This window comes from Gekko japonicus, unplaced genomic scaffold (assembly GCF_001447785.1).
Source record: "Gekko japonicus isolate JY-2015 unplaced genomic scaffold, Gekko_japonicus_V1.1 scaffold1633, whole genome shotgun sequence".
In the NCBI taxonomy this organism is placed as follows: Eukaryota; Metazoa; Chordata; class Lepidosauria; order Squamata; family Gekkonidae; genus Gekko; species Gekko japonicus.
In genome coordinates this window covers 156,486-176,688 of record NW_015167099.1, presented here as the reverse complement: position 1 = coordinate 176,688, position 20,203 = coordinate 156,486, and the positions used below count along the sequence as shown (strand labels likewise).

The 20,203-nt window shown below is 48.5% G+C and overlaps 1 protein-coding gene across 1 annotated transcript in view; it reads right to left on the bottom strand.

The window, feature by feature from the left end:
• LOC107111878 (pyruvate carboxylase, mitochondrial-like) overlaps positions 1 to 7,908 on the bottom strand; it is a gene marked incomplete at its 3' end in the record, with an annotated part of 231,226 nt that extends 223,318 nt beyond the window's left edge. Inside the window, exons 1-2 of the mRNA XM_015412926.1 lie at positions 7,773 to 7,908; positions 7,498 to 7,682 (exon numbers count right to left, since the gene is read on the bottom strand). Of these exons, the coding sequence (XP_015268412.1) occupies positions 7,498 to 7,682; positions 7,773 to 7,908 (321 nt within the window). The remainder of the gene's footprint in view (positions 1 to 7,497; positions 7,683 to 7,772) is intronic.
• Between the last annotated feature and the right edge of the window lie 12,295 nt (positions 7,909 to 20,203).

Here is a 20,203-nt window from a genome sequence, read left to right as displayed (position 1 = left end):
GACAGCTATGTCCCACTTTTCTCTCCAACAAAGACTTAAAGTGGTTAAGAGTGGCAGACTAGCACTTGCACAGCCTATAGCTAGCACTTGCATGTTAGGCCTGTCTTGGTGTAGAGCCAGTTTGGTGTAGTGGTTAACAGCACAGACTCTAATCTGGGAGAACCGGGTTTGATTCCCCACTCTTCCACATTCAACCAGCTGGGTGACCTTGGGTCAACCACAGTTCTCTCAGAGCTGCTCTCTCAAGAGCAGTTCTCTCAGAGCTCTCTCAGCCCCACCTACCTCGCAGGGTGTCTGTTGTGGGGAGGGAAAGGGAAAGGAGATCGTAAGCCGCTCTGAGAGTCCGAGTGAAGGGCGGGGTATAGATCCAACTCTTCTTATCACACCATTCTCCCTTCCTTTATTTTATCGTCACCAAAACCCTACCTGGTAGGCTAGCTAAGAATGTGTGATTGGCCCAAGGTCACCCAGCAAGTTTCCATGGCTGAGAAGGAATTTGAATCTGGGTCTCCCACCCCCTTGGTGAGCACTCTTAATCATTACACCATAATGCTGTGCTCTGATCCTGCAAGATCGTTCTTATGCCTCCCTTGCTGTCACAAAAGCAAGCCTGAAGTTCCTTCAAGGTTCTTCTGTTCATTACACAGCAGCCAATGAACAGTCCTGCCACTGAGGACCGGCTTCTCGACAGGGCAGATTCTGACTGTCAACATACAGAGATGCATTCAGAAGCCCGGGGAAACAAATTAACTGTGCAAATGTCATCACAGTTTACATCACTTTCACAGCGTGCTGCAGCAAGCAAAACTCTGGATTTAAAGAAGGGGTAGCCTGGTTTTAAATCCCTCCAGTGCTACAAAGCCTCGTGGTGCTATGGCGATTTAAACCTGGGATCTGAAGACCCAGTTTCTCAGCCTTTGTACGGTAGTTGGGAAAATAAAGGTAATCACACATGTGCGACCCTGAGCTCTGGGGGGAAATGTCAAACGCAAAACCATTATCGGTTATGTAGAGCTTTGGCTGATTCACAGAAGGCTGTGAGTTCCGGGCATGCTTGTTTTAGCTTTGACGGCTATTTGGGTCCTGATGTCCTACTACAAGGGGAACTGAGAGAAGCACAAATTGATGAACAACAGCCTTTTCCCCTGACGAAAGGAAACTTTGACTTAGCAGCCTGCAAAAGTCTCTTCCGCTTCCATTCAACGTCTCGAAATTATAGCTATATTGAAGTTAAGCTCAATCAATTGGCTGAAGACGCTGATGATCAGTCAATGAAAAACAGATCAAGGGATGATGTGGCCGTCAAGAGACTGAGTTATGATCCAGGAGGTCCTCAGTTCATAGAATCCTAGAGTTGGAAGGGGCCACAAAGGCCATCTAGTCCAACCCCCGGGCTCAATGCAGCATCAGCCTAGGCCCTACAGCATCCCTGTGGCTCAAAAATGATGGTCACAGTCACAGAACAGACCGCAAAAAGAAGAAACTGTGAGGTAACTGCGCTAGAAAATATTTCAATAAACAGTCACAAAATATATACAAAAATGTACAAAAATCATATAAATGCACAAGGCAGTTGAAAATGGTGTGACGATGGTCTCCGGAATGTTCTATCGTTTCGATACTATTCTTCTTGGTCTGTCATTTCAACAAGTGGGTATCAAAAATTTCATTATTATTCACCGATGTCTCATAACTTAGTTGCAAGAAATTCTCTGAAAGAATGTTCCTAGGCATTATACAAGCACTTTGCCCTAGGAACATTCTTTCAGAGAATTTCTTGCAACTAAGGTAGGAGACATCGGTGAATAATAATGAAATTTTTGATACCTACTTGTTGAAATGACAGACCAAGAGTCGCTGCTGTCATCCACTTTCGGAAGAAGAATAGTATCGAAACGATAGAACATTCCGGAGACCATCGTCACACCATTTTCAACTGCCTTGTGCATTTATATGATTTTTGTACACATTTTTGTATATATTTTGTGATTGTTTATTGAAATATTTTCTAGCGCAGTTACCTCACAGTTTCTTCTTCCTACAGCATCCCTGACAAGGGTTTGTCCAGCCGCTGCTTGAAGACTGCCAGTGAGGGGGAGCTCATCACCTCCTTACGTGGGCTGACTCCACTGCTGAACGACTCACAGGCTGCGGTCACACACACTAAATAATCCACTTTCAATCCACTTTCAATACGCTTTCGAAGTGGCTTTTGTAGTCAAAACCAATGGCAGTTAGATAGTGCACAACCACTACCTGAAAAAACTTGGCAATCAATTTGGGCTTTACCAAATAACGTTTCTCCAATATTCAGTGTTCGATTTAACACATTTAAAATTCTACACAGGTGGTACTTAACACCATCAAGACTTCACAAAATGAAGCCAACCATTCCCTCGACATGCTGGAAACAATGTGGACAACTGGGGGATTTTTCACACTGTTGGTGGCATTGTCCGTCAATCCGAAATTTTTGGAATCAAATCTTAGTACAAATAGGGAAAATTACCTCTATCTACTTACCTGCCTCTATAGAATCGATTGTATTAGAATTAGGACTAATAGATCTAGAGCCCAAAAGCACGCAGATGCAGATAGCAATAATGATTGCAATTGCCAGGATTTCAATAGCGCAATTTTGGAAAGCTAAAGAAGCCCCATCACTTCACTGTTGGCAAAATAAGCTGTGGGAATGTTTTGTACATAGCAAAATCTCGAAGAATATCCATGGAGAAAACATAGAAAGCAAACAAGAAATATTTCAGGCGACCTGGTTTCCGATAATATCATATTTAACGAAAAGTGGTATTGTACCTAAGAATCCATATTATGTAAATTTATTGTATTTTTGAAGTTATTGTTCTTTATATTATGCTATATTCAGATGAAGTTTTTCTAAAGTTTAACTCTGTTGATATCACAGTTCCAAAAATGTTATTTGTTATGTTACATTGTTTGTACGGTTTGTTTGTTTGTTTGTTCTTTTTTTCCTTTTTAATAAAATAAAAATTAAAAATTAAAAAAAAAAGAAGTGGCTTTTGCCAGTTCACACAGTAAAATCCAGTCGTAAAGTGCACTGAAAGTGGATTGAAAGTGGATTATTTACTGTGTGTGACCGAAGCCTTAGTGTTAAAAAAAAAATCCTAATACATCCAGCTGGTACTTTCCCACCCATAATTTGAACCCATTATTGTGAGTCCTACCCTCTGCTGCTAACAGGAACAGCTCCCTCCCCTCCTCTTGCCTCTACCGCACATTCTCCAGCTGGTCGTCAGAAAGCCACCCACTCTCAGCGAGAGTCCTACTACGGCAATAGGGGGAAAGCTGCACAGATTATTAAAAGAACTGACGTGAAGTTATTTCAACACTCAACGTCGCTGAGCATGAACAGAGCGCCCATGTGGGTGTAATGGTTAGAACAGTGGACTAGGGTGAAGGAAACCCTGCCATGAAAGGGAGGGGCTGTGGCTCAGTGGTGGATCATCTGCTTGTCGTGTAGAGGGTCCCAGGCTCAATCCCCGGCATCTCCAAGAAGGATGAGGTGATGGGAAAGACCTGGCCCTGAGACCTTGGAGAGCCACTGCCTATCTTAGGAGACAAAACTGACTTGGATGGATGGATGGATGGTCTGATTCCGTATGAGGCAGTCTCACGGATGCGGTCAGGCTCACTGGAAACCTGGAGGGCAGTCATGCCCTCTCTCTACCCAACCTACCTCACAGGATTGTTGAGAGGATAAAATGGAGAACCACACGTGCCTGCCAGTTTGATGTAGTGGTTAGGAGCACAGACTCTAATCTGGGAGAACTGGGTTTGATTCCCCACACCTCCATGTAGAGCTGCCGGTGTGACCTTGGGTCAGTCACAAGTTCTCTCAGAGCTGTTCTCTCAAGGGCAGTTCTCGAGAGAGCTCTCTCAGCCCCACCTACTTCACAGGGTGTCTGTTGTGGGGAGGGGGAGGGAAAGGGATTGTAGGATGCTCTGAGATTCCTTCAGGTAGTGAAGGGAGGGGTATAAATCCAATCTCCCCCACCTCTTCTTCTTCTTCTTCCTCCCCCCCCTCCTCCCTGGGTTCCTTGAAATAAGGGCTGGATAAAAATGCACTGGAGAGATCTGCCCGTGATACATACAGGTTGCAGAACTACAAATTTAGGGCTGCTCTAATGCCTAGTTTTCATTTTCAAACTACACATAAGCCTCCAGCAGCCGAAAACTGGAAAACCCTTCATTTCCACACACCGGCAGAGCCAAAAAAGTGACTAGTAGGACGGGGGGGGGGGGGGGGGGCTGGTGAGGCTCCGTCCGTCCCTCGCCGGCTAGCAAATGAATCTTTGTACTAAGTATTTCCTAATTAACGAGGCTGCGCTCCGCCCACACCGCTATCAGACGGAGGATTCCGGGCTCGCAAAGCTGGCTCCTTGTTAGCGGATCATTTTCTCACTGGCTTTATCGGGCACATGAAAAGCGAGAGAACAAAAGCGGGCTTGGCTCGGCAGCTTAATTCAGAGCTTTCGCTTCTGATCCAGCAGCCTCCAATTGATTTAATGAGCAGCTTGAGGAAATCAGCCAGGTGGGCTCTTCTTTGCATGGGGCTTGATGGGGGCCCTGACACTATCCATAATGCTGATCGGGAGACAGCTCTTATCGATAAGGATGGCGGTCGATTGGCACTGGACCACGCACCATACATCAAAGAGATGGAAAAATCGGAGACAAGCAGCTAGGGAAGCAAGACGCAAGCACGCAGGATGTTCAGAGCCAGTTTGGTGCAGTGGTTAAGAGTGCGGACTCTAATCTGGGAGGACCGGGCTTGATTCCCCCACTCCTCCACATGCAGCTGCTGGTGTGACCTTGGGTCAGTCACAAGTTATCTCAGAGCTCTCAAGGGCAGTTCTCGAGAGAGCTCTCTCAGCCCCACCTACCTCACAGGGTGTCTGTTGTGGGGAGGGGAAGAGAAAGGAGATTGTAAACTGCTCTGAGACTCCTTCAGGTAGTGAAGGGCAGGGTATAAATCCAATCTCCTCCTCCTCCTCTTCTTCTTCTTCAGCTCTCCTCTCCTACCCACAGCTCTTGCAAACTAGGTCTTTGGTGACTCATTTCACCACTGCCCTCCAGTTTGCTATGGCCTTCTACTATCCCCAGGCTTTCCAATCTGCCCCTCTCCTTCTATCTCAACAAGATTTCCGGGGGGAGGGGGGGACACGGGGACACAAGCCTTACAACTCTCACACTCAGTCTTCAACAGTCTGCAACAGATTCTGTCCTCTCGGCATTGTGAAATGTTTATGAACATTCCGTAACATCAACAATTTGGCCAAAGAACAGATTTGCAGACGTCATGTATTATTCAGCAACCCCAAGCCCTGCAGGTGAGAAGCCAAGGATGGTAATAATGGGACTGGGACAGGAGATGGTTTCTGCTCATTGGAGGGGCCCTTAAGGCTTGCTGGATATGATTCCAGTAAGCCTCCAATAGCTACCTTCCGCATCCCACCCTCACTCCCGAGTAATTCAACTGCTGAAATGTGCTAAAAGAGGAAGAGAAGAGAGAGAGAAGAGATTAGATTTATACCCCACCCTTCACTCGGAGTCTCAGAGTGGCTTACAATCTACTTCCCTTCCTCTCCCCACAACAGACACCCTGTGAGGTAGGTGGGGCTGAGAGAGCTCTCTCGAGGCCTGCTCTTGAGATAATAGCTCTGAGAGAACTGTGGCTTGCCCAAGGTCACCCAGCAGCTGCATGTGGAGGAGTGGAGAATCAAGCCCGGTTCTCCCAGATTAGAATCTGCGCTGTTAACCACTACACCAAACTGGCTCTACACCAAGACAGGCCTAACACGCAAGTGCTAGCTATAGGCTGGAGACTGGCAGCCTTTGCTGATGCTTTTCAATTCAGTCTAGCCTAACAAATCAAGAGGGAAGGTGTGGTTATGCCAACCTTACACTAATAGGTAATTTGTGGATTTTTTGCTAGTTGCAGAGCTGCTGTAGCATCATGGCCAAGGGACCGAGCTATGAACCATAAAGTCCCTGGCTCAAGTCTCACTTCTGCCAATGAACCAGTCGAGCTGCCATCCCTCAGCCTTCCACCTGCCCCACAGGGATGACAACTGTGTCCTACTTTAGACTACCATGAAGTTGTGTTGTACTGAATCAGACCACTGGCTCATCGAGGTCAGCACTTGTCTATTCATTACTGTCTGTTCAGACTGGAAGCAGCTCTCCAAGCTCTCAGGCAGAGGTCTTTCCCACCACCCACCACCCGATCCTTCTATCTGAAGACGCCGGGTACTGAACTCAGGACCTTCTGCATGCCAAGCAGATGCTCTACCACTGAGTCACGGCCCCTCCCCACTTTAAAGGGTTGCTGTAAGGATTACTGAGATAAATTACATCAATTATCGTATGGCGGCCCCTACCTGGTGGAACGAGCTCCCAGAGAAGATCAGGGCCCTGCGGGACCTTTTGCAGTTCCGCAGGGCCTGTAAGACGGAGCTCTTCCGCCAGGCATTTAATTAGGGGCCGCAGCTACTGCAGGCCGTTACTGCAGGCCCCTATTGCAGGCCATTACTGCAGAGCTTGGTCTGTGGTTTTAACATCTAACTGATTATGAGCAGAAACATCGTGGAACATATGGGCAGTGGAAATTTACTCTAGCAATATACCATCTAGGTTAATTTAACAGCCACCAGCAGTTTGTATTTATAATGTTTTTATTGTATGGTTAAATATTGTGTAATTTTAATGTATTTATGCTTTTATGGAAGCCGCCCTGAGCCCGCTTGCGGGGAGGGCGGGGTATAAATTTCAAAATAAATAAATAAATAAATAAGAAGTATGGCAGTCAGTGTAGTATAGCCAGGAGATCCAGGGATTGTCTGGCAGCCTGAAACTCCAGCTCTATTTGTGGTGAGCGAGGTTTGTTTTAGGGGGCTGAGGGAACTGTGGCTGACCCAAGGTCACCCAGCTGGCCACAAGGGAAGGAGTGGGGGAATCGAACCCAATTCTCCAGATTAGAGTCCGCCGCTCTTAACCACGACACCAAGCTGGCTGTCATTACTGAGACACAGGATATATTACTGAGATATAGGATAGGAAGTCTTGGGGAGGACCCATGGCTCAGTGGTACAGCATCAGTTCTGCATGCCGAAGGTCCCAAATTCAACCCCCAGCATCTCCAGTTAAAAGGACCAGGTAGCAGACAGTGTTAAAAACCCTGGAGACCGGCTGCCAGCCAGAGTCGAAAACAACTGATAGATCAATGCACTTATTATCCAAAAAGCAGCTTCTTGTGAAGTGCTTGGAGAACATCTGGAAGCAGCACACCACTTCTCCATGTTACTGTTGTTTAGGAACTTCCACGTGGAGGGGCAGAAGTTTTTGTCTCTTCCACCACCACCTGGAATCCCCCAACACTATGGCCCAAACAGGAGTTTCTTAAGCACCGGTTTAGCTGCATTCAGGACATCCAGCGGTGGGCTGTGCTTCCTCCCTTACCTTGGCAACTTTAATGATGTCTGGGATGTGCAGGTAGGCCTGGACTGGGGGAAGCCCCCGGCCAATGAGATAGGCCTCGTCCGCTTTCTGCCTGTGCATCTGACCCGTGTCCTGCTCTGAGTAGACAGCCACTGTCCGGATGCCCAGCTCGGTGCAGGCTCGAAACACCCGGATTGCAATTTCCCCTGGAAGGCAGAAGACAAATCACAAGGTGGATACGAAGAACAAGGGAAGGGGAGTCCCACCAGTCCCATCTCCTTCCCGTGCCATCTCACCTCTGTTGGCCACCATCACCTTCTTGATGGGCTTGTATTCCACATGCTGGGTGCTCTGGAAAGCGGCAGGGTATACTGAGAGGCGCTTCAGGACCAGGAAGGCCCGCCTGCCCTTGGCAAAATGCAGCTGTAACATCTGTGGACACAACATAAGAACATAAGAGAAGACAATGTTGGATCAGGCCAATGGCCCATCCAGTCCAACACTCTGTATCACACAGTGGCTAAAAATACCAGGTGCCATCAGGAGGTCCAGCAGTGGGGCCAGGACACTGGAAGCCCTCCCACTGTTGACCCCTCCCCCCAAGCACCAAGAAGACAGAGCATCACTTGCCCCAGAGTTCCTATCTATACCTTGTGGCTAATAGCCACTGATGGACCTCTGCTCCATATGCTTATCTAATTATCTCTTGAAACCGTCCATGCTTGTAGCCACCACCACCACCTCCTGAGGCAGTGAATTCCATGTGTTAATCTCTTTGGGTGAAGAAGTACTTCCTTTTATCCGTTCTAACCCGACCGCTCTGCAGTTTCATGGAGTGCCCACGAGTTCTTGTATTGTGAGAAAGGGAGAAAAGTACCTCTTTCTCTACCTGCTCTTTCCCATGCATAATCTTATAAACCTCAATCATGTCACCCCTCAGTCGTCGTTTCTCCAACCTAAAGAGCCCTAAGCGCTTTAGCCTTTCCTCATAGGGAAAGTGTTCCAACCCTTTTATCATTCGAGTTGCCCTTTTCTGCACTTTTCCCAAAGCTATAATATCCTTTTTAAGGTGTGGTGGCCACAACTGTACACAGTATTCCAAATGAGGTTGCACCATTGATTTATATAGGGGCATTATTATATTGGCTGATCTGTTTTCAATACCCTTCCTAATAATCCCCAGCATAGCATTGGCCTTCTTTATTGCAGTCACACACTGTCTCGACATTTTCAGTGAGTTATCTACTACAACTCCAAGATCTCTCTCTTGATCAGTCTCTGCCAGTTCAGACCCCATCAATGTGTATTTATATTTAGGATTTTTGGCTCCAATGTGCATCACCTTGCACTTGGCCACATTGAACCCCATTTGCCATGTTGACGCCCACTCGCCCATCCTTGACAGATCCCCTTGGAGTGCCTCACAATCCTCACTGGTTTTCACCACCCTGAACAACTTTGTATCATCCGCAAATTTAGCCACTTCACTGCTTACTCCCATCTCCAAATCATTAATGAACAAGTTAAAAAGCAGTGGACCAAGTACTGATCCCTGCGGTACCCCACTGCTTACCCCCCTCCACTGAGAAAATTGCCCACCTACACTCACTCTCTGTTTTCTATGAACTAGCCAGTTTTTGATCCATAAAAGGACTTGTCCTTCTATCCCATGATTTTTGAGCTAAACAACATCTATTGGGTCCCCCTTGTCCACATGTTTGTTCACCCCCTCAAAGAACACTAACAGGTTAGTGAGACAAGATCTTCCCTTACAGAACCCATGCTGAGTCTGCCTCAATAGTTTTTGTTCACCAATGTGCCTACCAATTCTTTCCTTAATAACACTTTTACCCGGTATCGATGTCAGACTGACTGGCCTGTAATTTCCCAGATCTCCTCTGGAATCCTTTTTAAAGGGAAAGGTCAGTGTCAAGGGAAAGGTCACTGACAAGGGAAAGGTCAGTGTCAGAGGGAGGCCGTGTTGGTCCGCAGAAGAAGAGCTCCATTCGAGTCGAGTAGCGCCATAGAGGCCAACAAGATTTTCGGTGTATGGGCTTTCGAAAGTCAAAGCTCCCTTCATCAGATATGTGCAATGGGCATCGGACAAAGGAAACTGACACTTGAAAGCTCATACCTTGAAAATAGGCAGGAGAATGTCTCTTGCCTTAAAAACCCTACAGTCACCATAACTCAGCTGTGGCTTGACAACAACAAAAAAAGGCACCACTGGACTCCTGTTTTATTTTTACACAAACGCACAAATTCTCAGAAGGAGCTCACAGCATTACATTAATTAATTACTTTGTTTATAATCTGCCTTTCCCACTTTCTCAAGGGAGTTTACAAAGGCTAGGAAGCCCTACCATAGATTAACACAATGGAACTACATGTTCATTTTTAAAAAATGAATAGTAAACACACGTACAGACCCTTAGATGGTCTCTGTGCTTTTGTAATTAGATCTGTTTATCATGCTTCACCTACACTTCCTAACCGGATCTGCTTATCGTCTCGTACCCAGCACTTTCCTGGATTAGATCTGATGTGATGTCAACTCCACTTTGCCTGTCTTATCCGCAGCTTTTGATCGGATCTTGTTTTACAGTGGCTTCTCTTTGCAGTTATCGCCCTCCTTCCTGTTTGGTTATGCTAGGATAAATGTCCTTAGTCGTTAAAGGTGCCCCTGGATTCCTGTTTTGTTTTTTCTGTATCAGCACAACACTTGCAACCCCGTGAGAACTTTCTGTGCTTGCAGCTTTAGGTGTAGAAGTGTCGGCTTCAAGGAGGCATATTCCGTGAGAAGGAGGAGAAGGAGAAGGAGATTGGATTTGTGCCCCGCCCTTCACTACCCAAAGGAGTCTCAGAGCAGCTTACGAACTCCTTTCCCTTCCCCTCCCCACAACAGACACCCTGTGAGGTGGGTGAGCCTGAGAGAGCTCTGACAGAAGGGAACTCCGCTTCACAAAAAACTACGCAGGTATGAATTTTGTTGGTCTTCTAGCCCTGACCTGGATAGCCCAAACTAGCCCAATCGCATCAGATCTCAGAAGCTAAGCAGCGTCAGCCCTGGCCAGTATGTGGATGGGAGACCACCAAGGAAGCCGGCAGGCGACGGCAAACCACCTCTGAACGTCTCTTGCCTTGGAAACCCTACGGGGGGTCGCCCTAAGTCAGCTGTAACTTGATGACAAAAAAGAAAGTACCACTGGACTCCTGTTTTATTTTTACGCACAAACAAAAATTATCGGAAGGAGCTCACAGCATTACATTACATCAATTAATTTGCGTTATTTATAATCTGCCTTTCTCACTTTCTCAAGCCTGCTGACACAAGTGAGTCATCCACAGGACCAACAGGGCGGGACGTTCAACAAACAATGCAATGAGATCAGGTCTGTAGAACCAACCAGAAGTCTGAAGACAACTGAAGCAGAGCATGGGTTTTAACATAACACATGAAATCGTGCAAAAATTACACAGTAGGACCCCAGTTTCAGCAGGCTTGACACAGTAGTACAGACCACAGTCCCGAATAAATTTATCGAAGTAACTTTATGAATCGCTTAGTACAGTGGTGGCGAACCTATGGCACGGGTGCCAGAGGTGGCACTCAGAGCCCTCTCTGTGGGCACACATGCCATCGCCCCAGCCAGGCCCAGACCATCATTAAAGTGTCGAATTCTCTGCCAAATAATTTAAAGTAATTGTAAGCAGGGGTCATTTCGTAGAAAAAGAGCTAGGGGAACTCATTAGCATAACTCATTAGCATATGCCACACCCCCTGACATCAGGGGCCTGGCTGTGGACCTGCAAGGCCAGCGGGAGTGTGAGGAAGCCCCGCCAAGGCCCTCCCTGGCCCCAGGCAGGCAGGGGTGGGGAGAGGCGGGGAGGAAGCAACTTACCCTCCCTCTTCTCCTGCCTCCTCCTGGCTGAATGAGGGCTGGAAGCGGGGCGGCCGGAAGCAGGGGGAGGGGCTTCGTCATGTGCCCCACCCCCTGCACCTCACCCGGGGGAACTGTGTTCCCCCACGTTCCCCCCCGAAATGACCTCTGATTGTAAGCATTTGGGATTGCTTTCCTTACTTTGTTTGGATCATCTTAAGTTAATGTATGAGTTGTTTTTTCTAAAGTAAAACCTCAGTATTCAGGTTAAATTGCCATGTTGGCACTTTGTGATAAATAAGTGGGTTTTGGGTCACAGTTTGGGCACTCAGTCTCTAAAAGGTTCGCCATCACTGGCTTAGTACATTGCAACTCTATTGCCTGCCTTATCATTTAGTAGCCACAGCTTCCTTGGAAGTGCCACCCGTGGCATCTAATTTCACCTGTGTAAAGGCAGCGGCAGCATTTCCTTTCACTTGACCCGTTTTACTTAAGTTACTCATCTGCACACTGAAAAGAGCAAGCCTCTAAATGGGGGGGGGGGGGAGACAGACACCGGACGGCCTGGCACACCTGAGCAACATTCCAGCCCCCATCACTTTAGCCCTCCCCTTCCCCACTGGTGGGGCTGTTTTGTGTTAACTAGATTACAGCTTCCAGAAAAAGTTAAAATAATGCAACGGTTCTCTGGGTGACAGTGAAAAGACAAGAGGGGAGGAAAATGTACAAGGCGCTCAAATACACCTGGGCGCTGTTCGTGGCAACTCTAAATTACTTTTGACAATGCAAAGGCTGCAGGTCGATGGAAAGAAGAATTAAAGCAGCGGCCAGAAGGGCTCTTAATAAGAACTGCAAAGGGAAGGGAGAGACGCCGAGCAAAGGGTCCTTTACACTGCAGCAAGCCTTCTGCTCTTCCCTCCCAGGCTTATGCCACCTTCCTCCAGGAGCGGAAGACTTTTTTGTTTGATTTGGTGTCCCCTTCAGCAGTCCGAGACCCGAGTGTGCCGCATGACGGAGTGAGCTCCCGTCTCTAGTTCCAGTTCCTGCCAACCTAGCAGTTCGAAAGCAAGAAATTGCAAGTAGATAAATAGGTACCGCTTCGGTGGGAAGGTTACAGCGTTCCGTGGGCCTTGGTGCTTAGTCATGCCGGCCACATGACCACGGAAACGTCTTCGGACAGCGCTGGCTCTTCGGCTTTGAAACAGAGATGAGCACCGCAACCCTAGAGTCGGATTCGACTGGCTTTCGAGCAAGGGAAACCTTTACCTTTACCAGTTTCCCTCCTTCCTAACCAATGGTTGCTGTTATGCCTTTGTATGCATTTTAACGGAAGGGAAGGAGGCACAGCACAGCCCGATCTTGTCAGATCTCGGAAGCGAAGCAGGGTGGGTACTTAGATGGGAGACCACCGAGGAAGGCTCTGGAGAGGAAGGCCGTGGCCAACCACCTCTGCTGCTCACTTGCCTTGAAAGCCCTTGGCTGGGGCCGCCGCAAGTTGACTGTGTCTCGACGGCACCTTACACACACGTGTGTGTTTTAGCCCTGGTTTTTAATGATGTATTTTTAAAATCTGTTAGCCACTTTGGTGGCTCCTGAAAGAGCAAAAGGGCAGGATATAAATTCTGTGAAATAAATAATAACTATGAAGTTCCCTTACACTGGAGCAGAATACGGTCAGTACTATCTACTCAGACTGGTAGTTGGCTCTCCAGGGTTTCAGGCTGAGGTTTTTTGCATCATCAGCTGCCTGATCCTTTATCTGATTTATTTATTTATCAGATTTATACCCCACCCTCCCAGCCGAAGTCGGCGCAGGGCAGCTTACATTAAAAAAAAAAAAACACAAGTAAGCAATTTAAACAATCCTAAAGCCATATAAAACACTCCAACATTAAAAGGTGCTAGACATTAATTACTATTATTAAATTAATATGAGTGGTCTATCCTACTGGTCAGCCCACATCTAGTCCTTTGTGTGGCTGGCACAGGCTGTTTCTGGTGACTCCAGGGGAAAGGGTTCTCTGCCATTTCAGCTATTGGGGGTGGCTCCTAGTTGAAGGCCTGGTGGAAGAGCTCCGTCTTGCAGGACCTGGGGAGCTGCATGAGGTCCCGCAGGGCCCTGATCTCTTCTGGGAGCTCATTCCACCAAAGCAGAGCCGCCACCGAGAAAGCCCCGGCCCTGGTTATAGCCAGCCTGGCATCCTTGAGACCAGGGAGGGCCAGTCGATTTTGGAACCCTGATCACAGTGCTCTCTGGGGAACACGTGGAGAAAGGCGGTCCCTCAAGTATGTAGGTGCCTGACCATAAAGGGCTGTAAAGGTAAGAACCAGCACCTTGAAGTGAATTCGGTATGCTACTGGCAGCCAGTGCAATGCTTTCAGTACAGGCTGAATGTGCTCCCACACTGGGAGGCCCATTACAAGCCTGGCCGCAGCATTTTGCACTAGCTGTAGCTTCTGGATTTGCAACAAGGGCAGCCCCATGTAGAGAGCATTACAGTAGTCCCTTCTAGTAGATCACTGTGGCCAAGTTGCTGTGTTCAAGGAGGGGAGCCAACTGCCTGATCAGCCGAAGATGGTAAAAGGCAGACTTGGCCGTGGCGCCTACCTGGGCCTCCATCGTTAAGGAGGCATCCAAGAGCACTCCCAAGCTTCTAACCTCCAGCGCTGGCACCAACGGAGCCCCATCGAAGGTCGGGAGTGGGATCCCTGCCCTCAGCCCGCCCCGACTCAGGCACAGGACCTCCGTCTTCATCGGACTCAATTTCAGTCAGCTCAGCCTAACCCATCCAGCCACGTCTTGTAACGCCCGGTCCAGATCTTCTGGTTTAGAGTCAGACTGGCCACCCAACAACAGATAGAGCTGGGTGTCATCTGCATGCAGGTGACATCCCAGCCCATGTCTCCGTGCAATCTGGGCAAGGGGGCACATATAAATATTAAACAGCATTGGGGACAGCAGCGGCCCTTGAGACGCTCCACAATCCGGTGGGTGCCTTCGGGATAGCTGTTCCCCCCGTGCCACCCTATGTCCCCGACCTTGCAGAAAGGAGGCAAGCCATTGCAAGGCAGGCCCCTGGATTTCAGTGTCGGCGAGGTGGTGGATCAGTAGCTGATGGTCAACTGTGTCGAATGCTGCCGACAGGCCCAACAACAACAGCACTGCCGATCCGCCCCGATCCAGATGCCTCCGGAGATCATCCATGAGGGCGACTAGTGCCGTCTCCGTCCCACGGCCTGGGCGAAAGCCGGACTGGAAGGGGTCTAAGATGGAGATGCCGGGGACTGAACCTGGGACCTTCTGCATGCTAAGCAGATGCTCCAACGCTGACCAAAGCCCCTTCCAAACAAATAATACAAAGAAGGGACTGGAGTCTTCTCAACACTTTTTATCCCTTTGCGGAGTCCAAAGGGGAGTCTTATCTACAGACCTCTTGTTACAGTCATAGAAGAGGTAGGATTTGTCCCAAAAGAGGCTATTTTCTCGCTCGCAGTTGGGAGAAACTTTTCTGGAGTACAGCGCCCCATAATTTGCAGCTAGGGTTGCCAGCTCCGGGTTGGGAAATACCTGGAGGTTCTGGGGGTGGAGCCTGAGGAGGGCGGGGTTTGGGGAGGGGAGGGACTTCAATGGAGCATAATGCCATAGAGTCCACTTTCCAAAGCAGCCATTTTCTCCAGGTTATTTGTGGCTGTATACTAACTGGAGGCTGGCACCCCTATTTTCAGCCCCTACTGCCCTCCTGCCAGTTTGGTGTGGTGGTTAAGTGTGCGGACTCTAATCTGGGAGAACCGGGTTTGATTCCCCCACTCCACCGCTTGCACCTGCTGATGTGACCTTGGGTCAGTCACAAGCTCTGGCACAGCTGTCCTTGAAAAAGAGCAGTTTGTGTCAGAGTTCTCTCGGCCTCACCCACCTCACAGGGTGTCTGTTGTGGGGAGGGGAAGGGAGAGGAGTTTGTAAGCCACCCTGAGACTCTGAGTGAAGGGTGGGGTATAAATTCAATCTCTTCCTCTTCTCCCCCTCCCCCAATGGCGAGTCTCCCAGCAGTTGCTAGGCTTGTGCCTTTAAGTGTTCTTGGTCACGAAGGAGCTGGCGGCTTATTGTACCAAAATCTTTGTATTTGCTGCTCAAATTGTCTGAGGCCAGCACTGGAAAAATGCATCTGCTCCATCAGTCGAGGTACGGCTGATGGAGGTGACGGGCCTGACAAATATTGACGGATACAGTTTGTGGACAGAACGGGCTGTCTGCCGCTTAACTGGAGTGAAAAATGGATTCCCTGGATCACACAAAGGCACTCTTATTATCAAGATGTTAAGTTAGGATGACACTTTTTTTTTTCCTGTATAAGATGCAAGTTGAAAAACCATGATAAGAACAAAAATCTCCACGCGTCTCATGCGGGCTAGTAACTTCAGGCAGGGAACTCTGCCATGCCGATCTGTTGTTACTGTTATTTGCCGTTGGGATGGGTAATACAATCCATGTAGACCTCTCATGGAGGAGTGGGCTGTCAGTGACTATTATTCATGGTGACCTGAGGGACCAAACCAATGAACACCGCTGACAGGAGGCAAAATTGGGGGAAGGCCTTGGCCTCTTTGCCTTATTTGTTGGCCCGCCAGGGTAACTGGATGGCCACTGTTTGAAACAGTATTCTGGACGATGTAGACCAGGGGTCCCGAACAGTGTTCCGTCTAAGCTGATTTAGTGTGAGCTAGCTCACAGTTTTCTAGCCTCCGTCTCACACATTTTCGTCTTAGCTCAGGAAGGATGACTCCAGAACAAACTAATTGATGCCAGTAGCTCACAAAGTAGCATTTCTGCTCACAAGACTCCACAGTTTAGAGGGAGCATTGGTCCCGAACCTTTTTGGAACCTGTGGGCATCTTTGGAACTCTGACACAGCGGGGTGGGCGAAGCTACAAAATGGCTGCCACAGAATGGCTGCCTGCCGCAGCTTACCGTCAGTCATACCGTGAAGATCCTTGTTCTGTGGTGGCAGCTGCCGCCAAAGCAGTGTTTTTAAAAATCTACACATCCAATTAAATCTGAAGCAGTTAATCAGAAGTCTTGCGGGCAAAAGCGCCACCTTGCCTCCCCCACTTTCTGAAAACAGTTGGTGGGTTTCTGGTGAGTGCCATGGGGCCCGGAGGGACCACACTGGCGATTCCTAACGTAGACCACTGCTCTGATACAGCAAGCCATCTCTTGTGTTCTTATGTTCAATAAACCATTCTGCTTCTCGAAGCTAAAGTCGGGGAGCACCCCTCCAGTGAGCGTCACTGTTGTCAACCTCCCGTTGCTATCCCCTTCCAAGGACTTTGGGCAGAGGACAGGCAGCTGCCAACGCCTGCATGTTAATTTAGGGTCTTTTGCGCTGGAGAAGCTATTGATTTTTTTGGGACGGGTATAAAAATAAATCTACTGTTAAACTGCTGATGTCTTTACTGCATCCTCGTTCAGCTTCTGTAGCTTGGCGGAGTAACAGACAAAGTCCCCGAGGCAATCTTGGGAAGCAAGAGCCTATTTGAAAGTTATTAGACTGTTTCCATGCAGAGGAGAGAGGAAAGCGGGAGAACTTCCTTGTGAGTCCGTCGCCCTCATCTTCAAAAGCGGGCACCCAAACGGCCTCGTGGGCTGAGCTGTCTTAGCCGAGTCGGAGTGTTCAAGAAGAAGAAGAAGAAGAAGAGATTGGATTTATACCCCGCCCTTCACTTGGAGTCTTAGAGCAGCTTAGAAACTCCTTTCCCTCCCCCTCCCCACAACAGACACCCAACAAAGGACAGCTCTGAGAGAACTATGGCTTGTCCAAGGTCAGCCAGCAGCTGCAAGTGGAGGAGTGGGGAATCAAACGCGGTTCGCCCAGATTAGAGTCTGTACACTTAACCACTACACCAAACTGGTACCAAACTGGGAAAGCCTTGCCGACACTGTAATGATGTCACCAGTGACACAGTGGTATCAGTTCTGGTGCATCTCTTTCATTTGCACTGGAAGGGACACTGGCACATCAGGACACTCCAGCTGCCACCCCCATTTCGCCCACCACTCAGCTGAGCAGCAGCGGGAAGGGCAACCCTAACCTCAAAAGCAAGAATGGAAGATTCAGAGCAGAATCCCCAAAAATAATGATAAGGGAAAGGACTGGTATAGAGCACAGATTTGGCAGAGACCAGGGCAAAACAAGAGCTGTAATGGCACACCTGCTTGGCAAGCATAAGGCCCCAGGTTCACACCTGGGTGTCTCCAGTTCAAACCCCTCAGGTAGCAGGTGTGGGGAGAAAACTTGCTCAGCCTGAGACCTTGATGGACAGCTGCCAGTCAGAGTAGACAACAATGACCTAGATAAACCAATAGTCCAACACAGCAGGCAGCTGCTTCATACAGGTCTGTGCAGAAGGCAATCCTAGGTGAGACAGAATCATAAAATCACAGTCAGAAGGGACCTCCATGGTCATCTAATCCACCCCCCTGCAAGATCCTAGCAAGCCAGAAGGGCTAGAGAACCATGAATTTATTTTTAATTTAAAACATTGGGTAGCCACCTTTCTACCTTGCAGAACTTAGAGCACCTTTGCAGTTCCAACACAGCACGGTGGGCAGAGCCAGCCACAAAAGGACTACTGCAGCTTGCCTTCAGTCACACAGCTGCTGCCTAAAGCAGTGTTTTTAAAAAATCTGCACAGCCAATCGAATCTCCAGCAGACAATCAGAAACCTGGCTGGGCAAAAGCCCCACCTGGCCCCAACCACTTTCTAAAACCATGGCAGGCACCAGGAAAGGTATCAGCAGGCCCCACGGCACCCACGGGCACCACGCCGGGGACCCCCGATGTAAATAAAACAACTACCGTAAAAACCCATAAAAGACCACCGTTGAAATTCTCCATTCAGACAGCCAACAAATAAAAACTAAGCTAGTCCAATACAGTTCTCCTACATAAAACGGTCTTCGACTGCCTCCTGAAGATCAAAAGGGAAGGGGCCAGGGCACACCTTCCTGGGGAGGTCGCTCCAGAATCGTGGGGCTGCCACCAAAAAGGCCCTCTCTCATGTGCCCACCAGATGAGCTTCTTTGACTGGCGGGACAGTCAGGAGGGGGGGGCCTCTCCCTGTCATCTTAGCTCTTAATGAACATCAGCGAGAGAGGTGAGGGCCAGTGCTTCCTTCTGAAAGCCAGAGTTCTGTATCACATGGAAACCTTGACAGTGACTTGGCTCTTCAGTTCGGCACACACAGCGTCAGGTTATAGCTGCTCAACAACATGTGGCAGGTAAAAACACTTAAGGATGGAGTTGTGGCATCACGCTCCAGAATTTCATAGGTCAAGGCAGGGACGGATGTAGACATAATGCTATGTGGTTCTCACATCCCGGACTACTGCACAAACGCACACCCTCACGACACAACCCATTGGTGAAGGCAGCTCTCTGTTCGCTGCCCATGATATCCGTTCGACATGCCCCAAGCTTCATCCGCACTGGATTCTGAATCAGGATGGATAAAGACAGCAGCACTAGTCCACAGAAAACATCCAAATGCAGCAAGACAGTATGAGTTTTATTAGTTTTCCCCCCACCCTTTCTCCAAAGAGTCCCCCCTCCATTTTATCCTCACAACAACCTTGCAGAGTAGTTACACTAAAAGGCAGCAAACACCAGGGGATTTTAAGGCCAAACAATTATTTGAACCCAGGTCTCCCTAGCCATAGTCCAAATCTTTTTTTTTAAAAAAAATAAAGCTACGAGATCTCCTTCGCATCCAGCGCCATCTAATCTTGTTTACGTGCAGTGAACCCCGGCCCTTCATTTTACAGCTGTATGAAGTACAGACTTGGGGCTTTCCCATCATATCCTGAAACATTCTTTCCTCTTTGCTGCCTCCCCATGGCCCCCTTTTAAATTCTGTTTTGCTTTGTTTTTGTAGGGAACTGTTCAGGCTGACGATGCTTGCTGACTACTCCAGGGTGCTGCTCTCAATAAATATATATCACAGTACTGCTGCATCTACAGCAGGACAAACTAATAAGCCAACCATAACAGGTTCTTCGCTTTAAACCTTGAGCATCAGTTCTCTAGGCCCAACAGACATGTGTTAACATAACACACGCACGCACACCATCCCATCCTATAAGGTCTCGTGAATCATGAAAGCATTTCTATAGAGAGCCAGTTTGGTGTAGGGGTTAAGTGCACGGACTCTAATCTGGGAGAACCGGGTTTGATTTCCCACTCCTCCACTTGCACCTGCTGGATGACCTTGGGCAAGCCACAATTCTGGCACAGCTGTTCTTGAAAAAGAGCAGTTTCTGTCAGAGCTCTCTCAGCCCCACCTACCTCACAGGGTGTCTGTTGTGGAGAGGGGAAGGAGTTTGTAAGCCGCTCTGAGACTCCTTTGGGCAGGGTATAAATCCAATCTCTTCTTCTACTACTACTTAATTTAAGAAGTTCTGAGGCAGGGGTCCCCAACCTTTTTGAGCCTGTGGGCACCTTCGGGTTTCTGACATAGGATGGTGGGCACAACCACAAAATGGATTCCATGGGAGGTGGTGCCAAACATACACACACACACATACAGAGGAAGTCCAAATACAGGGGACAAGAGGAATAATTTTTTAAAATTCACTGGGAATGGAGAGAGAGAAAATAAAAGTGATGCTGTGGTGGCAGCTGCTGCTGCCAAAACAATGTTATTTTAACCCGCATAACCTATCAGAACTCCAGTGACCAATCAGAAGACCTGCTGGGCAGGAGCCCATATGAACACACCCACTTTCTCAAAACAATTGGCTGGCACCAGGGAAGAGGTTGATGGGTGTCATGGCACCCACGGGCACGACACCC